The 20,924-nt window shown below is 40.1% G+C and overlaps 1 protein-coding gene across 1 annotated transcript in view; it reads right to left on the bottom strand.

The window, feature by feature from the left end:
* The window catches only part of Vmp1 (vacuole membrane protein 1), a 100,237-nt gene that overhangs the window by 4,454 nt on the left and 74,859 nt on the right, over positions 1–20,924 (bottom strand). The window contains exons 9-10 of the mRNA XM_048446779.3: positions 18,380–18,496; positions 12,896–12,957 (exon numbers count right to left, since the gene is read on the bottom strand). Of these exons, the coding sequence (XP_048302736.1) occupies positions 12,896–12,957; positions 18,380–18,496 (179 nt within the window). The remainder of the gene's footprint in view (positions 1–12,895; positions 12,958–18,379; positions 18,497–20,924) is intronic.

The following is a 20,924-nucleotide window of genomic DNA, read 5'->3' as shown; positions in this document are numbered from 1 at the left end:
CTTCCTCCTCCTGTGGGTCCTATCATTCTAACTCAGGTTGTTAGGCATCTCAACCTGCTAAGCCATCTCACAGGTCCCTACAAAGCTTTTTTTTTTTTTTTGGTTTCTTGTACTGGGTTTCTCTGTGTAGCCCTGGCTGTCCTGGAACTCAGAGATCCTCCCACTGCTTCCCAAGTGCTGGAGTTAGGCATGTGACACCATGCCCAGCATCACAAAGTATTCTTGTACCAGAGTTTTTGAAAGAAAGACAAAAAACATTGCAGCAAGTACTTTTACCACCAAGCCATCTTTCCACGGCCCACTTCCCCTACCTCCCCACCTTTTCAGACAGGGACTCAAGCAGCTCAGGCTGGCTAGAACTTACTATTCAACCTAGACTTAACTCTACCTCCAAAGTGCTGGGATTACAGGCCTGCACCACTACACCCTGTTTATTCAAGGCTGGGATTGGATTCCTAGCTTCATGATGCTAGAAAAACACCTACCAACTGAGCCACATACTCAGCCACAGCTCTCACTCTAAACACACATGTAAGACAAATTATAAGTTCATTCCTCAAGTTATGTGTGAGCAGGAGACCAGAAGCAAGAGTCTATTCTGACACGCTAGGAATAGGCGTGTGTGCATGCATGTGTATATGAGTGTGTGTGATCGCGTTGATTTATAGTTGTCATGCTGAAAGCATTAAGTTCAGGGCCCCCTTGTGCACACAGCTAAGAACTTTTTATGTCAACTCTCAGGAGTGGGTGAAGTCCTCCACCAGCCATTTGGTGGTGGAGTTCAAAGTGTTCAAAGAACTAGTTTGGTGATACAGAGGAATACAACGTTGAAGAAGAACAAATACAAACAGAACCATGCTTTAGTTCTTAACTTTAACTAGCTTTATAAATAGCTATTTGCTGCTGGGTGATGGTGGCACATACCTTTAATCCCAGCATTTGGGAGGCAGAGGCAGGCGGATCTCTGTGAGTTCGAGACCAGCCTGGTCTTCAAGAGTTAGTTCCAGAACAGGCTCTAAAGCTCCAAAGCTCCAGTGAAACCCTGTTTTTTCCTTTTTTTTTTTTTTTTTTTACAACAGGGAGAAAAAATTCTGTGGATGACTTGGGAGGCAGAGGGAACTTCCAAGATGGAGGTCAGCCTGGTGTACAAAATGAGTCCCAGGGTAGCCAGGGTTACACAGAGAAACCCTGCCCTGAAAATAAATAAATAACCCGCCCCCTAAATTAACTTTTTCTTTTATGAATGGTAGTATTTGATATTTTGTTTCTTGTTACTGACTTTTAGAACAACGGAGTATAAAAAAACAAAACAAAACTGAACTAAACAACAAAAACCAATCATAAACTCTTAAAAGAAAACCTCCAAGAAACTCTAACGCTCAGGACTCAAACTTGATTTAAGGTGTTTGACTTTTTCCCATGGTTTTGGACCTAAGTATATGTTAGCACAGACAGAAGTCAAACTTCTTGGCAAACAGTAATTACTGTTATAAAAAGAAGAAAGAAGAGGAGAAACCAGCTGTATGTAGTGTCTCACACCTGTAATTGCAGCACCTAAGAGGATGAGGCGGGATAAATGCTCGAGTTTGAGGCCACAGCAGCCACAGCCTGGACAATAGTGTGAGACCCCATCTCAAACCAAACAACAAACACAAATAATAAATACACTCAAAATAATATGAGGGGAAGAAAAGAGTCCTGATCAGTTTGTAAGTAAACTTTTATTTTTAAAATAATTTTTGGAGCACATTTAACTCTATTCACGTCTCTAACAAGACCGTGCATTCTGAACTCTCTTATATCTCCTCAGAAAGGCTTGCATTATTTTCTGTTCTCAGATATACCAGGAATGGTCAGTCCTGAGGAAGCCCCAGAGCTGGCAGAGATTGGGGAAGAGTGGGTAGGATGCACAAATTTTCATTTGTTGCTTAATACAGGTCCTATACCTTTTCCAGGTACACTAGAATCCCTCAGTTATTATTATTATTCATGGGCATTCTTTTAAACTTTGTTTCAAGTTGGTCCACCACATATAAAACCACACCTAATTACCTCTGAGCTACTTCTCCATCACGGGGAGAGCAACCAAGCTAGACCCTGCTATGAAACTGAGCCTTTCCTTACACTCATGACTCTGTTTGGACTTTCCTAGTCAGATGTGCTTTTTGCTAGTGTATTGTTGCGATATGGGGGCACTGTACTTAACAGAAATATGAGCTGAAAAAAAATACTGTTTTGCTGAAAATGGGAGAACATGCCTATAAAACCTGCACTGGGCAAACTGAGGCAGGAGGATAGCAAGTTCCAGATCAGGCTAGAGTACATGGTGAAACCTTGTCAAATAAGGCCATCCAGGCTGCTTAGCGGGCTAGGTGCTTGTCCACAAGCCTGACAGCCCATGCTTGGTCCAAGGTGGAAAGAACACGGATTCCTATAAATCTCACACACACACACACACACACACACACACACACACACACACGATAACCAACAGATGCTGGGCATGGTGGCATAAGCCTTTAATCTCAGCACTTGGGAGACAGAGGTCAGCCTACTCTAAATAGTGTGCTCCAGGACAGTCAGAGCTAGAAAGAGAGACCTTGTCTGTCTCAACCTGTCCCCACCAAAACAAACAAAAAACAAAACAAAAAAACCTCCAAACCAAATCAACAAAAATGTACTATCTTGTTAAGCAGTAGAATTTCCTCTGACTACTGCAGGGGACATGAATGAACTTCCCCCAGGATCTCAGCATATAAGTTATATCTTACTGTAAAAAACATACTGACATGGGTCCGAAATAGGAAATTATGGGTATAAGGTGATTTCTCTGTGCATCACTCTGAGGCTAAGTTATTTAGCAGCCCTCTGCTGAGTATCAGACAGTAATCATCTCAAGGTCTGAATATGGGGGTCGTTGAAAACTCACAAATGGGTCTTAGGGACACAACTTGGGCCATCATGTTTGGCATCAAGTGCTCTTACATACTGAGCTGTCTTACTGGCTTGAGACACGGTTTCATGTAGCCCAGATTGGCTTGGAACATAGCTAGGAATGCTCGTGAGCTCCTGATCCTCCTGTCTATCATATCCCAAGTGCTAAGATTAGAAGAACGGGTCACATCTGCCTTCTAAAATCCATCTTTTTTGTTTTTTGTTTTTCAAGACAAAGGTTTCTCTGTGTATCTTTGGCTATCCTGGAACTCAACTCTGTAAATCAGGCTGGTCTTGAACTCAAAGTGATTCCCCTGCCTCTGCCTCCCGGAGTACTGGGATTAAAGGTGTGTGCCATCACCACACGTTTCTAAAATCTATTTTAGGCTTAATTAGCAGACGAAATGTCCAGGAGGAGAGCAAGCTATTCCTACAAAATCAGTCTCCTCTCTTCCCCTTCCCTCTATATAGGCTGTCCTGCTGGAACTCGCAGAGACCCGCCTGACCCTGCCTCCAGAGTGCTGAGATTTCAGGTGTACTGTCATGTCCAACATTATCTTGTGTGTGTGTTTTTTTTTTCCTGGTTTTTCGAGACAGGCTTTCTCTGTAGCTTTTGGAGCCTGTCCTGGAACTAGCTCTTGTAAACCAGGCCTGCCTCTGCCTCCCGAGTGCTGGGATTAAAGGTGTGCGCCACTACTGCCCAGCTATCTTGTCTAACGGACAGCTATGAAGAGGTTTTTAGGAATCTGGATAGTCAAACCTGTGCTTACAACCTGTGCTCGAACAGAAAGCTTTTGTCTTAAGAATTTTCTGGATTCAATTAGTAAATTTCATTAGTAAATGAAATTTATCCTCTGGCTTCAGAGAATTCTTCCTTGCACTTTTTGTTTGTTTGGTTTTTGAGACAGGGTCTCAAAAAACAGTCTAGGTGGGCCTTGAATACACATCCTCCTGCCTGGGCTCCTTAAATGCTGGGGTTAGGGGCATATACTTGGATTTTCTGGAGAATTCTTTTATTTATGATACAGCTGGGATGCAGTCCAGAAGCATAGGAACACCGCCCTAAGTAGAAAACTATCTCCCTTTTCTTCTTCTTCTGCATGGGTGATGGTGGTGGACAGGATCTCCATATTGAATGCAGGCTAGCCTAGAACTCTCAAGTCTTCTGAACAGAATGAACCGGACATTTAAGGGAACAATGGGATGTGCTTGGGGATAAATAGGAGGCCCTTTCCATTCTGCTTCCATCATATGCAGACCTGTCTTCTACATAACGAGGAGCTAAGTCTCTTTCTTGGTAAGAGACTTGTAAATAATTCTGTTTTTAGAAATAGGTACACTCTAGTCAAACACTGTAGGGTTAAATTTTCCTCCTCGCCCTCCCCAGACAGTGAGTGCTCTAAACAGGCTTAACGGTTAGTATTTTAATGAGTTGTCATTTCCTGTCTGATAAAGATTCTCACAGTATTTAACCACCAGTTTCCCTGGGGACCAACCAATACTAGAGCTCTATTCACAGTGACTCAGAACCGACCTCAGACTCCTGGCCTTATTCAACAATGACAGATCCTCCTATGAGTGGGGGAATTTATCAAGAAGCCTTGTGAAGAGGCCAAAGGCCATCTCCTAGGCCTGCATTCATATTTACAGCTGTCCTGCCCTCAGAGATTAGAGGGAGAAATCAGAAGACCTCAGCTATGACCTAATAATGCAGGAGTAAGAGTGAATGGGCACTGACTGAAAATCAGGACTGCTGGTTTGGTGTTCTGAGGCAGGGTTTCTCTGGTTGTCCTGGAACTCACAGATATCTATCTCCTGAGTGCTGGGATTAAAGGCATGTGATGCTACTGCCCAGAGAAAGATAAGCATTTTAACCTAGTAAAAAGAAGGCCTAGTAATCCTGAGTATCTGGAATGAAAGGGTTACTATGGTTACAACCTAATTGAACACAGAATATAATCTATGAAGCTGATATTGTATGGGGAAATTGGTGACTTGTATATTTTACTTCCTTTTGGACCTGAACTGTGGTTTCTTTATACACCAGGATTTTGGAAGAGTACTCCAACATAAAATAAATCCAGAGTGAGGATTACAAACTACACTGAAAAACGCAGGCCTTCTTGTATGGCTTGTTAGGACTGATAGTCTCTGGCACCTTCTAAAATTTGCTGTGATTCAACCTCAGGGTTTGGGATTAAAACATCTTGAACTGCATTTGCATATGTGCCCCTCTGTAACAGTTAAAACTTCTTTTGTAGGGCTGGAGAAATGGCTCAGCGGTTGAGAGCATTGCCTACTCTTCTGAAGGTCCTGAGTTCAATTCCCAGCAACCACATGGTGGTTCACAACCATCTGTAATGAGGTCTGGTGTCCTCTTCTGGCCTTCAGGCATACACGCAGAAAGAATATTGTATACATAATAAATAAATAAATAAAACATTAAAAAAAACAACTTCTTTTGTATTCAACTTAGCTCACTGTGTCCCGGTGCTATTATTTATACACATGAAAACACCCTTTCTCCAGGCTGAAAGACTGCTCTACCTCATTCACAGACTTCAGAAGGATGGTTGCTACTGCCTCAGTGAGTTTCTAGCACACAGGGTTTTTTGCTTTTGAACATTTGGGATTGTTTCCTGTAAGAACCAGAACATTAGCTGCTCCTCTCTCCAGTAGAATGCAGACCCGAGCATGGAGGACAAAGGGGACTTCTGTCAGTAAATGAAGAAGGAGTTTACGGAGTGGTCTGCTGTGATGGGTAAAAACAATCTTCTGGCCCTATTCAAACAGCTGATTGAGACCGGCCCTCCACTGCCTTCTATTGTGCGGCCTCAGCACATCTTAGAAATACATCTTCATTCCAGTTTTCAAAGCACAGAAGCTAACCAATGCATCAGGTTGTGTTTATTGGAGACAGAGTAATATTCTGTAGGTCAGACTGACCTGGAAATCATGGTAATCCTCCCGTCTCAGCTTCCTAAGTGCTAAGATTACAGGGGTGAGCTATCAGGCAAGAATTCTGATCTATTTTTATTGGTATTTTCTCTTTATGTTGCTCTGACTATCCTAGAACTTGTTATGGAAACCAGGCTGGCCTCGAACTCAGAGATCCACCTGCCTCTGTCTCAGGAGTGTAGCGACTGAAGGCATGTATTCAGTATCAAACCTAGCTAGTTTTTATATTTTTATCATTTCTTTCTTTCTTTTTTCCAACCTCCTTTTAATTCCTCCTTTCTCCCTCAGGTGTATACCACCATACTCAGTTGCAAATTATGTTTTCTTTATTCTTGAAGTTTTTTTTTTTTAAAATATGTATGTGTGTGTGCCTGAGTGTATGTATGTATGTATGCACAGGTGCCTAAGAAGGCATGAATCCCAGGAAGATAGTTACAGACAGTTGCGCCTTGCCCAACACAGGTTCACCTGGGTCCACTGAAAAAACAGCAAGTGCTGTTAATCACTGAGCCATCTCTCCAGCCCTGTATGTATCTAAGAAGTATTTAAAGGGTAATTAAAATGTGTCAGGAAGTCCCTTTACCCTGTAAATTTGACACCATCTAACAAAACTGGTTTTCAGCTGTGCTACTCCACTGAAATGCTGATAGCTGTTTCTCATTGACAGTCTAACTATGCCACACCCCAGTGTCTATGACAGAAACACTGAAGGGTTTCTCTAGACTACCGCAGGGCAGGCATGAGAAGGGCTGCTCTTGTCACCTGCAGAGGAAGGTCACTTTAAAAGCAGTGGGTCGAACTGGATCCCCAACTTTGTTTATCCTTTCCCAGAAATGAATGCTTGTAGTCATTCAATAGCCTTTTAAAAAATTATTTCATAATTATAAATGTCAAAAAGAATCAGAGACACGAACTAGTTTACATTTTAGATTGAAAAGATAGTCAAGAAAGGTGGCCCACGCCTTTAATCCCAGGCAGAATTCTAGTGAGTTCCAGGCCAGCCTCGGCCACACAGGGAGACCCTCTCTCAACAACAACAAACTTAAACAGAAACAACAAAAAGAAAAGGTTGTGTTTTTCCTCCCATGGTCTAAATAGACTGACATAGCTCATTCTAACTACTTTCCATACAGGGAGGAACAAGAAACAACATTCCGATTTCAGCACTTAATTACTAACTGGTTCAAATGATCTCTCTTGCCACAGGCAAGCCTGACTCTGAGGTCAAACACCAAGTTAACTCAAAAATAGGAGACAGCAAAGAAGAGCATGGAACATTCTGTATCTGGTAAAAAGTCCCTGTTCCAGCCAACCCCATCCCCCAGCCCTCGAGTTCAATGACTGAGTTATGGAAACTTCTCTTGTGTGGTAAAACTGGGGACTTTGTCTTCCAATAAGACCCTGGCAAGCTGACAGCAAGCCAATGTTCTGCATATGGCTTGTTGCGAGTCATAGACTTAATGTTATTTTCTGGGAATTCTTAGTCTCTATTTGGTGAGAATTCTGGAACATGTCATTTTATAATTACAATTTTTATCATTTGGTTCTGTACTTCAAGAAATATGTCTTGTGAGAAATACTTCTCACAATGGAGAAAGTCTATAATTAAAAAAAAGCAGTTTTATGTCATCATAATAATATTCAGGCCACAAGAAATAGAATAATGCCTTTCAAGTTCTCAAGTTTCCTGGTGCTTTGAGGCTTTCGTCTGACTTTCTTCAAAGAGTGCAAAACAACATACAAGAAAACCTTTAAAAACAACTATAGAATTCTGTCTCTATCCCGCTAAATACACCTTAATATATCTGCTAAACACACCTTAAATTAGAAAGCTGTTCTCTGCATCCTAACTCTCAGAATATGTAAGTGACCCAGTACATCTGATTATTTACATGTATAAAAAGATCAGTCTATTGATTTAGAAGTTGATAATAAAGACTCTTTCCCTTAAACCTAGTGATACTGACAACTACTTTCTAGAATTGTTCTAAAAATAAATCTGTTAATTACAATTGGAGGATGGGCACTATTTAAATTAGGGTATCATATTTAGCTAGGTTACTCCATACTTAAATTATTAGGAATAGCAGTTCAAGCCAGGCAGTGGTGGTGTACTCCTTTAATACCAGCACTCAAGAGGCAGGGGCAGGTGGATCTTTGAGTTTGAGGGCAGTCTCGTCTACAGAGGGAGTTCCAGAACAACACAGAGAAACCTCGTCTGGAAAAACCAAAAACCAAACAATCAAAAACAAAAAAACAGACAGGAATAGGGGTGAGAAAGGAAGTATTCAAGAGCATTCTCAGCTATACAGCTAGCACCAGACAAACCTGAGCTACATGAACCCATGCCTTCATTCTTTAGTTTTATAGCAGTGCTAACACACACACTTTAGTTTTATAGCAGTGCTAACACACACACTTTTTTGGGGGGGAGGGATAGGGTGTCCCTGACTATCCTGGAACACACTCTGAAGACCAGCCTTGTCTCCAACTCAGAGATCTGCCTACCTCTGCCTCCCAAGTACTGGGATTAAAGGCGTGTACCAACACCACCACTTGAACATATATTTAAAAACATTTTCTATTTCAGTCAGGCACGGCAGTACAGGCCTTTAATCCTAGCGGAGGCGGATGATCTCTGTGAGTTTGAGGATGGCTCAGGCTATGCAGAGACCTTGTCTCAAAAGAGAAAACAAAACAAAAACAATTTTCTATTCCAAAACTTAGGAAATCAAATACTATCATGTTTGATTAGAGACTGTGATTATAAATTTATCCCTGACAAAATACTAAAAAGCTAGTTTTTGGCATCTGATAATGAAGTCAAATCTAACTTACATTATTTAAAGATATTTAAAATTTGTTTTTACTTGACCACTGAGCCATCAATCCTGTCCTATACTTATATGATTAAATAGTTAATCCAGAAGCTGAGACAATCCTTGCAGCTATTTCTTGGAAAAAGACAAAGATATCAGGAAATTCTATGTCTGAAAATAGTTTAGAAAACTAAGACTACCTATCTGATTCAATAAAAACACAAATCTAGTAACTCTTGAATGTATTAGAATAAAAATATTTTTTTTTTAAAAAAGGCAGTTTCTTGTAGCCAGTCTGGCCTCAATCTCTGGTAACTGCAGATGACCTTGAATTTCCAGCCCTCCTGAAGACAACCTCCCGAGCGCTGAAATATAGGGCAGCAGATACTACACCTGTTTCACACGGTGTTAGGGACCGAACCAGGGCTTTGTGCATGCTAGGCAAACATTTAAGCTACATTCCCAGATTTTCTAACTTTTAGAGAAAATAATCTTTGGTTTTTTTCAAGACAGGGTTTCTCTGTGTAGCCTTGGCTGTCCTGGAACTCACTGTAGACTCACAGATATGGCCTGCCCCTGCTGCCTGACTTATATGTAACTTTGATAATGTGTATGTATATGTCTGCATGTAGGTATGTGCACTAGTTAAGTTGCCCATTGACCTGGAGTTGCAGGTGGTTATGAGCCATCACTGTGGTGCTGGAAACCAAACTTGGGTTCTCTAAAAGTGCTCTAAACCAGAGCCATCTGTCTAGCCGCTCACTGTGATTTTTTTGAGGGACCAGGCTAGTGCAGTTTAAAAGAAAGGAGTTGGGGACTTGGAAAAACAAAATATATTACACTTTAACTAAGTTGTCCAAAGGCACTTCAGCTTCTATATACTGTAGAGAAATGGCAAAATTTCTTAGAAACTCCAAAATCTGAGGAAACAAATAAAAAAACAAGGGGTACACAAATGACCTGTTGACTTTTCTATTTAGATAGCATATGCTCATTTCTTGAGTACCTGCTATGTGTCAGTCAAGTGGTCAGATGCTCAGGCCAATGAACAAGAAAACATGCTCTCTGGTATTAGGAAGCTTACAGAGCTAGACATGGGGGCATATGCCTTTCATCCCATCACTTGGGTGGCAGAACAGGGGGATCGCTGTGGGTTGGTAGAAAAAAGATGCATCAGGGTTAGGAAGGTAGCTTGTTGGTAGAGTGCTTGCCCAACACATATAGTCTTACATTTGATCTTCAGAGCCACACAAAACTGAGTTTTGTGGGGAACGTTTATAATTCCAGCATTCAGGAGGTGGAGGCAAGAGGATCACAAGTTTAAGACCAGCCTCAACTCCATAAGAATATTTGAGGTCAGTCTGGGCAAGATAAGACTCCCAGAAAAAAAAGGGGGTGGAGTGCATCAAGACAAGTAATCAGATATTCATAAACATAAAAACAAAACTATAAGTGTATGTACTATATGTTGCTGTGCAGAGAGGTTCCTAGTTCAGAAATACTTGACCAAGTCAGAAGATTTTCTGAGGATAAAAGCTGCAATCTAATGGACATTCTAACTGTGGATGATGGATGGGGTTTATCCTACACACAACATTTGGCACCAGTGTGGAAAACACATGCACTTTTTGTGGTGCTGGGGAGCATATGTGGGACACTATACATGTGAGACCTATACTCTACAATTGAGCAATCCAGGCCTATAGAGCCTCAATATGCTGCCCAAATGGTATTCTGCTGAGCAATATCTTTAGGCCTTGGAATGACGTGTCAGACTGAGAGCTGCTAAGAGCATATAATGTGTAGAGGACAAGGGCATTGTTAGATGTTTTTTTTTGTTTTTTGTTTTTTTTTCTTTCGAGACAAGGTTTCTCTGTAGCTTTGGAGCCTGTCCTGGAACTAGCTCTTGTAGACCAGGCTGGCCTTGAACTCATAGAGGCATGTGCCACCACCGCCCAGCAACATTGTTAGATGTCTTAACAATGCATGGGGCAGTCCCTCATAGCAAAGAATTATTTGGCCTGAAACATCACGAGTGCAAGGTTAAGGCTTCACCCTAAGGCAGATGACTGGTGGGAATTGCAAGCTTCTGTGACACAGAGCAGGAGACAAGACACTCAGCTCTTTTTTAGGAGCTTTGGTTTTAAGAACAAAAGGAAAACAAGTGAGGGTGTTAAGCAAAAAAGAGTAGAGGATTGAGGATACTGTTGGTAACATCCCGGACTAAGAATTTTAGAAAGTTACTAATAGTGGTACATTGTAACAGATGGGGAAGGACAGGAACAGCTTCAGTAGATGTGACGGGAGCTCTGTAATACAAGCTTCTAGAAACTCCAATGGCGGGAGAAACATGACAATGGTAATAAAGCTGAAACCATGACCGAGGAAAGGAGAAATCAAGAAAGTGGGTGCCACATGCACTATCATTCTACAATGTGTAGGCACATATGACAGCTTACAATGTTATCATTCTACAACGTGTAGGCACGTATGACAGCTTACAATGTTATCATTCTACAACGTGTAGGCACGTATGACAGCTTACAATGTTAACATTCTACAACGTGTAGGCACGTATGACAGCTTACAATGTGTCTGCTCTTTCAGAACTGTCTCAAGGAAGGTGGAGTCATCTCCAAGCATAGGTGAATATTTTCCTCATATTTCAAAAATAGGAGACAAGAACATCTAGCTCTCCCCCTCAACCACATAGAAGACATACCTCAGGATGGCCTCAAACTCTGGACCCTAACTGAGCCTCCCCTAGGGCTGGGATGACAGGCCTGAATCAACAGGCCCACCTCCCCTTGTTTTGCTTTGAAAGTGATATAAGGTGACATATGAAGGATTTTGTTTATATAGATTCAGGCAGTAAAAAAAAAAACCAGAGAGGGTTCATATATAAATTATACCTATTATATATTATATATACATATTAATAATCAGAAACTTAAGAATTAATAAACCAATATTTGGTTCTACTTAATATAGTCAAGAATATATTTTTCCTTATTTTATTAGAGATGAGATAGAAAATACTGTAAAAACAATTTTTACTATAAAATATAACACATAACAGTAATTATGCTAGCCAGGCAGATCTCTGGGATATTAAGGTCAGCCTGGCCTACAGAGTGAGTTCCAGGACAGCCAAGGCTACACAGAGAAACTGTCTTGAAAAATCAATAGAGTATGCTATATAGTACACAGTTTAAAGAATAATAAACCACACACAAACTCATCACCAAATAGCAATTCATTTTAAATGGTAGAAAATTTCACAAATATCTGGTTGTGTCAGTGACTTTTAAGATGAAGATTTACATTAAGAATAAGCGAAATGCACTTCATCTTAGCATGCTTCCATCACAGCGCCACTCCATCTCTAAATGAAAGGAAACTATCTCTTGCAGAAAATGATTAAAAAAAAAACAAAAACAAATGAAGGATGAAGTAAGCAACTAAGAACCCAACAAGCCTTGGTTTTATTTCTAACACCTGACTTTTCAAATTCCAAAATTTGCATTTCTTTACTGTTTTGAAGACCCATAGCTGACAACTTTGTGATATTACCATTCAAACTGTATGTTAAAATATTATATTAACAACTTGTTGACCTGTAGCCAATGATTTTGTGACATTATCATTTGAATTGTAGGTTAAGACTGAAATCAATCAATCAATCAATCAATCAACAAACAAAAGCACTGGATTTTAGCACTTTAATTGGCCTAATTTTTCACTAGTAAAATAACAGCTTCCTACTTCATAAATTTTGAGAATATTTTAACATGCCACTGCACGCCCTTTAGTGAAACACTAAAACTTTATGATTTATATTCAACTTAACATGCAACTGTGTAGTTGGCCTAAAGCCCCATTAAACTGTAATGACACATGCATGCCTTTTCTACAAAGAAAGGCCACAGACTTTAACCCCAAAGCTCTTTGAAATCAAGATTTATGTGAACTGATACATATTTAGTTTTCAAAGAAGTGGAAAAAGTGAGCTTCATTCTTCCTTCAGTTGGGCAAGAATGTCTTTTCAATAACTAACAATAGGGCAAACACTTTTTGTTTCTCGAAAACAGTCGTTTCAAAATTTTTTATCCTACTTTCCTCTTCCACACACAATATTAATATTAAACCACAATATTAATATTAGTCTTTAAGGAATTACTCACCCAATGAAAGCCACCATCTGCTCCACAATGTGCTTGCTGAAAGTTATTATAACAAAGATTTTCTGTAAAGAAAACAGCAGTTAAATAGTCATTTAAAAGAACTACCTGTAAATTCTAAAGTGTAATTGTCTAAAAAAGACAAAGAAGTGATTACTGCCCCTAACAGTAATTTCATTACTTCTTTTAAAATAAGAGACCATTTAATTCAAGTGGTCCTTGGTATTTTAAAGATGCTCTTCCTTAAGCACAGCTGCAGTCTTTTACTGGGATACAGGAGTGTGTCTCAGAGGAATTGTGCGTCATGAAACCCGAGCCTGGGAGGAAATAGTGGAGACGAAGCTGCTCTGAGCATCTTAGAATCCAGTACCGAGCAGAAGCCACCAGCTGCCATACAGCTCCCACCAAGGACTAACAGTAGGAGCCTGGCCTAAGTCTACTTTAGATTTTAGAAAGACTGTCTATTGTCTTAGGAAGGTTTTACAGCAACCAGATCAAAGTGCCCAAAACCTGAAACAAGCCTGGCCTTCCAGGTTTAGGGCTAAAAGTTCCTCGTGACTTTCCAAGATTCTAGTCTGGTAGGTATGAAGTACTCTATTAAAGATATCGATACCTGACATTAAAGCAACAATACCAAAATACCTTTATGGCTAGAAGGTAGCAAATATTCTCAGCTTGATTCAACACATGTGAGCATAAAGTACTTAGTATGGGTAACATTAAGAAATATTAAGGGTTTTTAGGAAACACAAATCTGAGAACACTTCTTCAAAATCTTGAAGAACTTTCCTCATTTTTCTACAAATGGTAGAAAGGTGGTAATTACAGAAACACAAACTTTCTCTCTCTTTCACTCTCTGTCTTTCTCTCAAATGCCACTAGTAGTTAAAAGAAAAGAAAAAGGGAAAAGAAGCCAACAATGTAACATGGAATGACAGGCAAGGCAAAGGTCACATTTAAGTGTATGACTGATTAGGATTCAACAGCCTCTGTTTAACTTTAGCTTTTAAGGTCACACAATAATTCTCTAACTAAATATGCATAAAGTTGGGTTCCTGGAGTTTCTCCAAATTCCTGATAACAAACTCTTTAGTGCTCTGTTGCTGTTAAATGATTACTCTAGACAGTGTGACCAAAGGGGAGGGGTGAAAATAAAACACACAACAACAGCTTTCCTTTTTTTTTTAATCTTTCACTATAAAAGTGAAGAAGAGTAACACATCAAGATTATAGAAATGGTGGAAGGGGAAGGGGGCTGGAGAGATGGCTCAGTGGTTAAGAGCACTGGCTGCTCTTCCAGAGGTCCTGAGTTCAATTCCCAGCAACCACATGGTGGCTCACAACCATCTGTAGTAAGACCTGGCGTCCTCCTCTGGCATGCGGGCATATATGGAGGCAGAATGTTGTATACATAATAAATAAATCTTTAAAAAAAAAAAAAGAGAGAGAGAAAGCTGTCCTAATAAGACAACTATGGAGTAAGTTAGAGGGAAAGCACTAGCATAGGTGTCTACACCAGGGGCCGGCTGTTTGGAGCCCCAAGGCTTTCACTCATCAACAGAAATAATGGTGTGACTTTCAGTGATTTCAACACCACAAGCTTTCCCTACCATCATTGCCTAACAATGCAAAATCAGCCAGTGCCCGATAATTGCACAACTTCATTGCTTGAGAAACAAAACAAAATTTCCTTTTTATATGCAACAGCTTAAAAATTCACTGTGCTGGTAGGACATAAAACGTGTCAGCCATTTAAGAACACATGTCTCAGTCTACAAGGCTGGAGGTCTGAGTGGGGATTTTAGCTGGTAAACACAAGGCACAGATCATCTTTCCCACTCTTGTGCATACAAGAAACAAAGGAAAGGGCTGTGAGGGATAAAGGAAGTGAGCAGAGGAAACTAGCTGTGCTAGAGCAGACAAAGAAGGAAACATGTGCTAAGTGCCCTTAGTGGTCAAAGGTTAAACTGACCAGTTGTCAGATTGTTAGTGTGTGCCTACTACACTCCAGAGGCTACTCAGTGTTAGAAACCCTCAGCGAAAGTCAGGCCATGGTGGTGCAGGCCTTTAATCCCAGCACTCTGCCAGGCAGAGGCAGGTAGATCTCTGAGTTCCAGGCCAGCTAGTGATACACAGAGAAACCCTGTCTCAGGAAACCAACAAAACATCTCAGGGATACAAGGAAGAAACCTTTCTGGGGCTCAGAATCCACAAATGTAGATCCCCTTTCTTGGAGATGCAGACAGGCAAAAAACAAACAAAAAAAACCAAACACAAACAAACAACAGTCATGGTAAGTAAGTCAGATGAACACAGATAATCATGTTAATTTTCTTCATCGTTTGGTAGCAAGATGATGTCTGTAAGGATCCCGCTCTAGGCAGAGAAGCTGCATCTCCCTAATAAACAGGAAGATTCTAACCCAACACAATGGATGTGCTGATGGGAACCCTTTCTAGGAAGACTAACAGAAAGACATTCATAAAAATAATTTATTGAAAGGCTATCTAATGTTCAGCTGAGAAAAAAAGGGGATGAAAGAAAAGCAAATGAGAAGATATGTTTTAGTACAGCACAAAAAAGTTTGTGTGTGGGTGTTTCCCTGGACTTTGGAACTGGTCAGAATGTTTATACTACTCATTAATACTGCCTACTCAAGCAAAGAGAAAGACTTGTTCTCCTAAGCTACATCTGGATGCACATCAAGTGACATGCCTTTATAAGCATGTTACTATGTACAATGGAACACAGTAAACATACCCACAGTCAGTAGTAAAGGAACCAGATTCTTGCCTTTCAGAAACATAAATGGATTTTCTTTCTTTTGTCTCTACATAGCAGACAGAGAACAAACTTCAACTTCCAGAGCTTGTTTTGATTACCAGGTCTTAAGGCAAGCCTTTTTGCTCTAAACGTAAGCTTGTTCTCTATGAGACCTGCAAAACTACCTCATACCTGCAATCGGTCTGATAAACAGCAGGCAGTAAAGCCATTCACTTTCCTTTATCATATCAATAACTTTGTTAGGACAAGGCAAAAGAAAGAACACTGGACAGGTCACACAGCTTGACCTGGGTTCAAGTTCTAGCTGTCGGCACTCTCATAGACATGTATTACTTATTACTTATTAGTCACTCTAAGTATGACCATTGTACTCAGAGCATTTCCTTCCACTGAGTATGAGGAATTTAATTTCCATTAAAGTATGAGGTACAACATTAAAAAATATGAACTGGTATATCTTAGAAGAAAATCTTCTTAGGATGTTTAAAAACAATTTTGACCCTTTTTCTGAAACAAAAGGTTTGATTAAGCTATGTATCTACAGCTATAGACAAGTGCTCAGCATTGAAACTTTACAATAATTTTCTTTATGGGTGTGGCCCCTGGTAAGTCTACCATGCTCAAAGGAAAGGCCATATATTGATGAGTACATGGGCAGCACAAATTGACATGATGAATTAAAAATTAAAAAAAATAATTTAAAGTTTGGTGAGTATTGAAGGTGGTGGGGAGGGGTGAATGGGATAAAATATATTGCACAAAATTTTCAAAGAACTAATAAAAAAGAAACATGCAATAAAAAAATTTATGATAATCTAAAGAAAGTTACTTTACTATAGCAGAGTTAAATAAGACAGATAAAAATTTACAAATTATGGGGCTGGAGAGATGACTCAGTAATTAAGAGTTCTTGTTGGTCATGAAGAGGCCTAGAATTTGGTTTCACAGGACAGCCTCTTTCAGTCTCCTTGTGCACCAGGCATATGTATAGTACACACACATTACACGCAAGTAAAGCATTCAAACACAAAACAAAAGAGACTACAATTCAAACTGTTAAAGTAAGAATTGAAATGACTGGCACTTCCGTACTTACAACTCAAAAAGCTATGCTATCATTCTTTATCCCCCACACAAAAAAGGAGAGAAAAACCATCTTGAGAAATATTACAAAATACTACTAGTCAATAAAATATTTTATTCTTACATTTTTAATATAGTGATTATATTTTAAGCACGTTAAGTAGCACCGCAGTATTAAAAAAAAAACAAAACTTGTGTTCACTGAACTAAACATTTTTTTGGGGGGAGGTTTACAACCCCTGTAGCCTGAATCCTGGAACTCACTCTAGACCAAAATGGTCTCATACTCAGAGGATCCAACTGCCTCTGCCTCCTGAGTGCTGGGATAAAAAGTGCGTGCCACCACACATGACACTGACCTAAACACTTAATACAAGTGGGAAGAAATAAATGCCTGGAAGTAGGAAAAAGATATCCCTGATAGTTGAGTGATCATTTTGACAGCAGAAGACAGATGCAATGAAGCTCAAAGGCATGTTACTGTCATCGGTACCCTACCCCTTTTTGAGACAGGGTCTATCTATCTCTGGCTGGCTTGGAACTAGCTATGTAGACCAGGCTGGTGCTGAGCGGACAGGGAGTGCAGAGATTAAAGGCATGAACCAATATGCCTGGCACTCCTCCCTCCTTTTAAAAATTTTATTTATTTGTCTATGGGTGTTTTGCCTGCATGTATGTATGTGAACTATGTGCATTCAGTGTCTACTGAGGCCAGAAAATGTCAGATCTCCTGAGATTAGAGCTATACATGGTTATTAGTAGCCATGTAGGTGCTGTAAAATGAACCAGGGTCCCCTGGAAGACCAGTCAGTGCTCTTAACTGTTGAATCATTTCCCTAGCCCCTCATCCTCCCCTTTAAGAACCAGAGCCAGGGAAGTGTTAGGAAGAATCAATGAGGATAAATTTTTATTTTCAGAGACATCATTCCACTGTTCCTAACTTTCTTTTAGTAAATTCTTATTTGTTGTAAACCACACTGATTAAAAACACATTCTTTCCAGGTTAATTTTTATCAGTGAGAATTACCCTTAGATGAGAGAATTCACAGTCCAAGACACAATCATTTTTCTCTCAATTAGGTTCTTAGCCTTTTTTAATTTGTGTATCTTAAAGATAAAGGTAAGAGTGGCTTTGGGGGCTAGCAGAGTCTCACTTCCCTAACCACACAGCCAGCATTTCCTCATCTCCTCAGTTACCTCTCCCTCCCTCACACTAACCTCTGTCTGGTTTTGGGTAAAGGGTATTGGTGCCGAGAGGAAGTGCCATGTAGAGTATGTGACAGAAAATAAGAATCAATGAAAGGTGGCATGGCACCCTTTCATGTGGTGGTCAGGAAGGAAACTACGGTTTTTTGACTGTGTATAGGAAAATGATGCATTTTCTCACATGAGAATAATACTTTTATTTGATAGGTTTTAGATAGTTTCATGGAACAAAAAATAAAGCAAAAAGAAAAAAGGAGAAAGAGGAGGAGGAAGAAGAAAAAACAAACAAGGAAATTCACATATTTCTATAATTACGAGCTCTATTATCTAAGTAAGCAACTAACTGAGAGAAGCAGGAACTAAAAGTGCCTTGGTTCCATCAAGATCATTAAGCAGTGACTCAGCTCTAATTACCTGGATATGCATTTTAATGATTGCTTTTCCAATCAAGGTTGCACCAAAGAAGGTCCAGAACGGTACAAGGAAGTGTCCGCATGTTATTCCAGCCAGGTCAAACAGGGGATTTGGAATCTGGAGTGGGGAAGAGGGGAACAAAACAAAATTTTCATACATAATTCAAAGAAAACTTTAATTTGGTATGTGGTACTCTGCTTTAATCAGTACTTACTTACCATGTGACACAGAGAAGGTTCCCTGGTCAATGCAAGACAACATTTAGAAGACCATATGAGTACTCTGCATGTCTAACTACAGGTCAGAAGAGGGTTTCAGGTCCTAGTAAGATGGTTGTGAGCCACAATGTGGGTGCTGGGAATTGGACTCAGGACCTCTGGGAGAGCAGTCAGTGTTCTTAACTGCTGAGCCCCCTCTCCAGCACAACTGGGTAGGAATTCTAACATGAGTCCCTAAACTGGGACTCACATCCATAGTAGACTGTCATTCTTGATGGGGAATACTATTTTAAGGTGTGTGACTTGTTTATGCTGCATTTGATTAACTCTGTGAAGCTGTGTCATTTTGCCTGTCTAAAACACTTGATGGTCTAATAAAGAGCTGAATGGCCAATAATGAGGCAGGAACATGGATAGGCGGGGCTGGCAGGCAGAGAGGATAAAAAGGAGGAGGTGATGACAAGGATGATGATGAGGAGCAGCAGAGAGAGAACATGGAAAGGAGGACGCTAGGGGCCAGCCACTCAGCCAGCCATGGAGCATATACAGTAAGATATACAGAAGTAAGAAAAGGAAAAAGCTGGCAAGAAACAAGCTGAGCTCAGGCCGGGCATTCCTAACTAAGAATAAGCCTGTGTGTGTGATTTATTTGGGAGCTGGGTGGTAGGCCCTGCAAAAGCCAAAAGAGTAAGAGCAAAACCAACCAACAACACATTCTATAAGATCACAGCAAACTAAGCTGCACACTAACACAGCTTTTAACAAACAAGAAATGGATAAACCCATGGATCTGTAGAAATTTAATTCCTTTTAGTAGACTTCTGCTCATTTGGTGGCTCTTTTCTATGGGAAGGAATGAAGACAGTCTTAACATTATTGAAGATAGCCAGGTGGTGGTGGCGCACGCCTTTAATCCCAGCACTCGGGAGGCAGAGGCAGGTGGATCTCTGTGAGTTCGAGGCCAGCCTGGTCTTCAGAGTGAGTTCCAGGACAGGCTCCAAAGCTACAGAGAAACCCTGCCTCAAAAAACCAAAAACCAATGCCAAAAAACAACCAAACAAAAACAAAACAAAACAAAAAACCCCACAATGTAAACAAAGAAACAAACTAAAAAAAAATCCTACAGAATTGTTATAATTTAGGAATTTTATCTAAGTTTAAAAGCAGGGCAGTGGTGGTGTGTGCTTTTAATCCCACCACTTGGGAGGCAGAGGTAGGTAAATGTCTGTGAGTTCAAGGCCAGCCTGGTCTACAGGGCAAGTTCCAGGACAAGTTCCAAAGCTACACAGAGAAACCGTGTCTTGAAAAATCAAAACAAATTAATAAATTGTCCCTTTAATCTTAATTAAAAACATTTTAGAAAAAATTTCTAGGCAGTAAAACTTATGTTAACTCTTATCTGTACATAATCAAGAGAATGTCTAGAATGGAGGAGTGAATTTCCAACACACAGTTAAAATGAGTACTAATAAAGTTCATTTTCCCTAGGAATACTGAGACAACTTTTACCAAGTGTTCTGGACAGTTAGGTTGTTCTAAGCAGTTTGCCTTACCAACACACCTAACTCCATATGAATCTATTACACTTATTTTGCAGAGAAAAATGTTTAGGCAGAATAAGGCATTTCCCCTACAAAAAAGATCCGAACCCAGGCACTATAGCTCTCAGCTTGTTCTCTTGGCCTCCAATCAAGAACATTTTATCCAATAGGCTCCTCCATACCATAGTATTTTTCACTTAACATAATATCTTCCTTCTTTTCTTCTATCTCTTTCTGCCCCCACCCCCCAAAGAGACTTGGTTTCTGTGAGGCTCTGGTTGTCCTGGAACACACTCTGTAGATCAAGCTAGCCTTGCTCTCAGAGATCCACCTGTGTCTGCCTTGAGAAGTAGGGCTAAAAGTGTATATACCACCACAGCAGGCTAAACTTTTAAAGATTTATTTTATTAATTTTTCTGAGACAGGGTCTCTCTATGAACCTTTGGAACTCAGTGTATAGACCAGGCTGGCCTAAACTCACAGAGATTTGCCTTCTTCTGCTTCCCAAATTTGGAGTTTAAAAAGCAAGACCACCACACCTGGCTTCTAATACTGTATTTCAACTATCTGTACTCATTCTTCTTACCCTTTGAGATAGCAAACACCTTTCCCTTCTCCTTTCTTTCATCTGTTAAATTTTGGCCTATGCTACATGAACACTCTACCATGTAAGTACATACCAGAAACATTTACTACTTTGGTTCTTGAGGTTATTGTTTTGATTGACAGAGTCTTTTTGTGTAGTCCTGGCTGTTCTGTAACTCACCTTTACTTGGATTCTGGGGG

This window comes from Myodes glareolus, chromosome 9 (genome assembly GCF_982192425.1).
Source record: "Myodes glareolus chromosome 9, mMyoGla1.1, whole genome shotgun sequence".
NCBI lineage: Eukaryota > Metazoa > Chordata > Mammalia > Rodentia > Cricetidae > Myodes > Myodes glareolus.
This window is presented reverse-complemented; position numbering and strand designations above follow the sequence as displayed.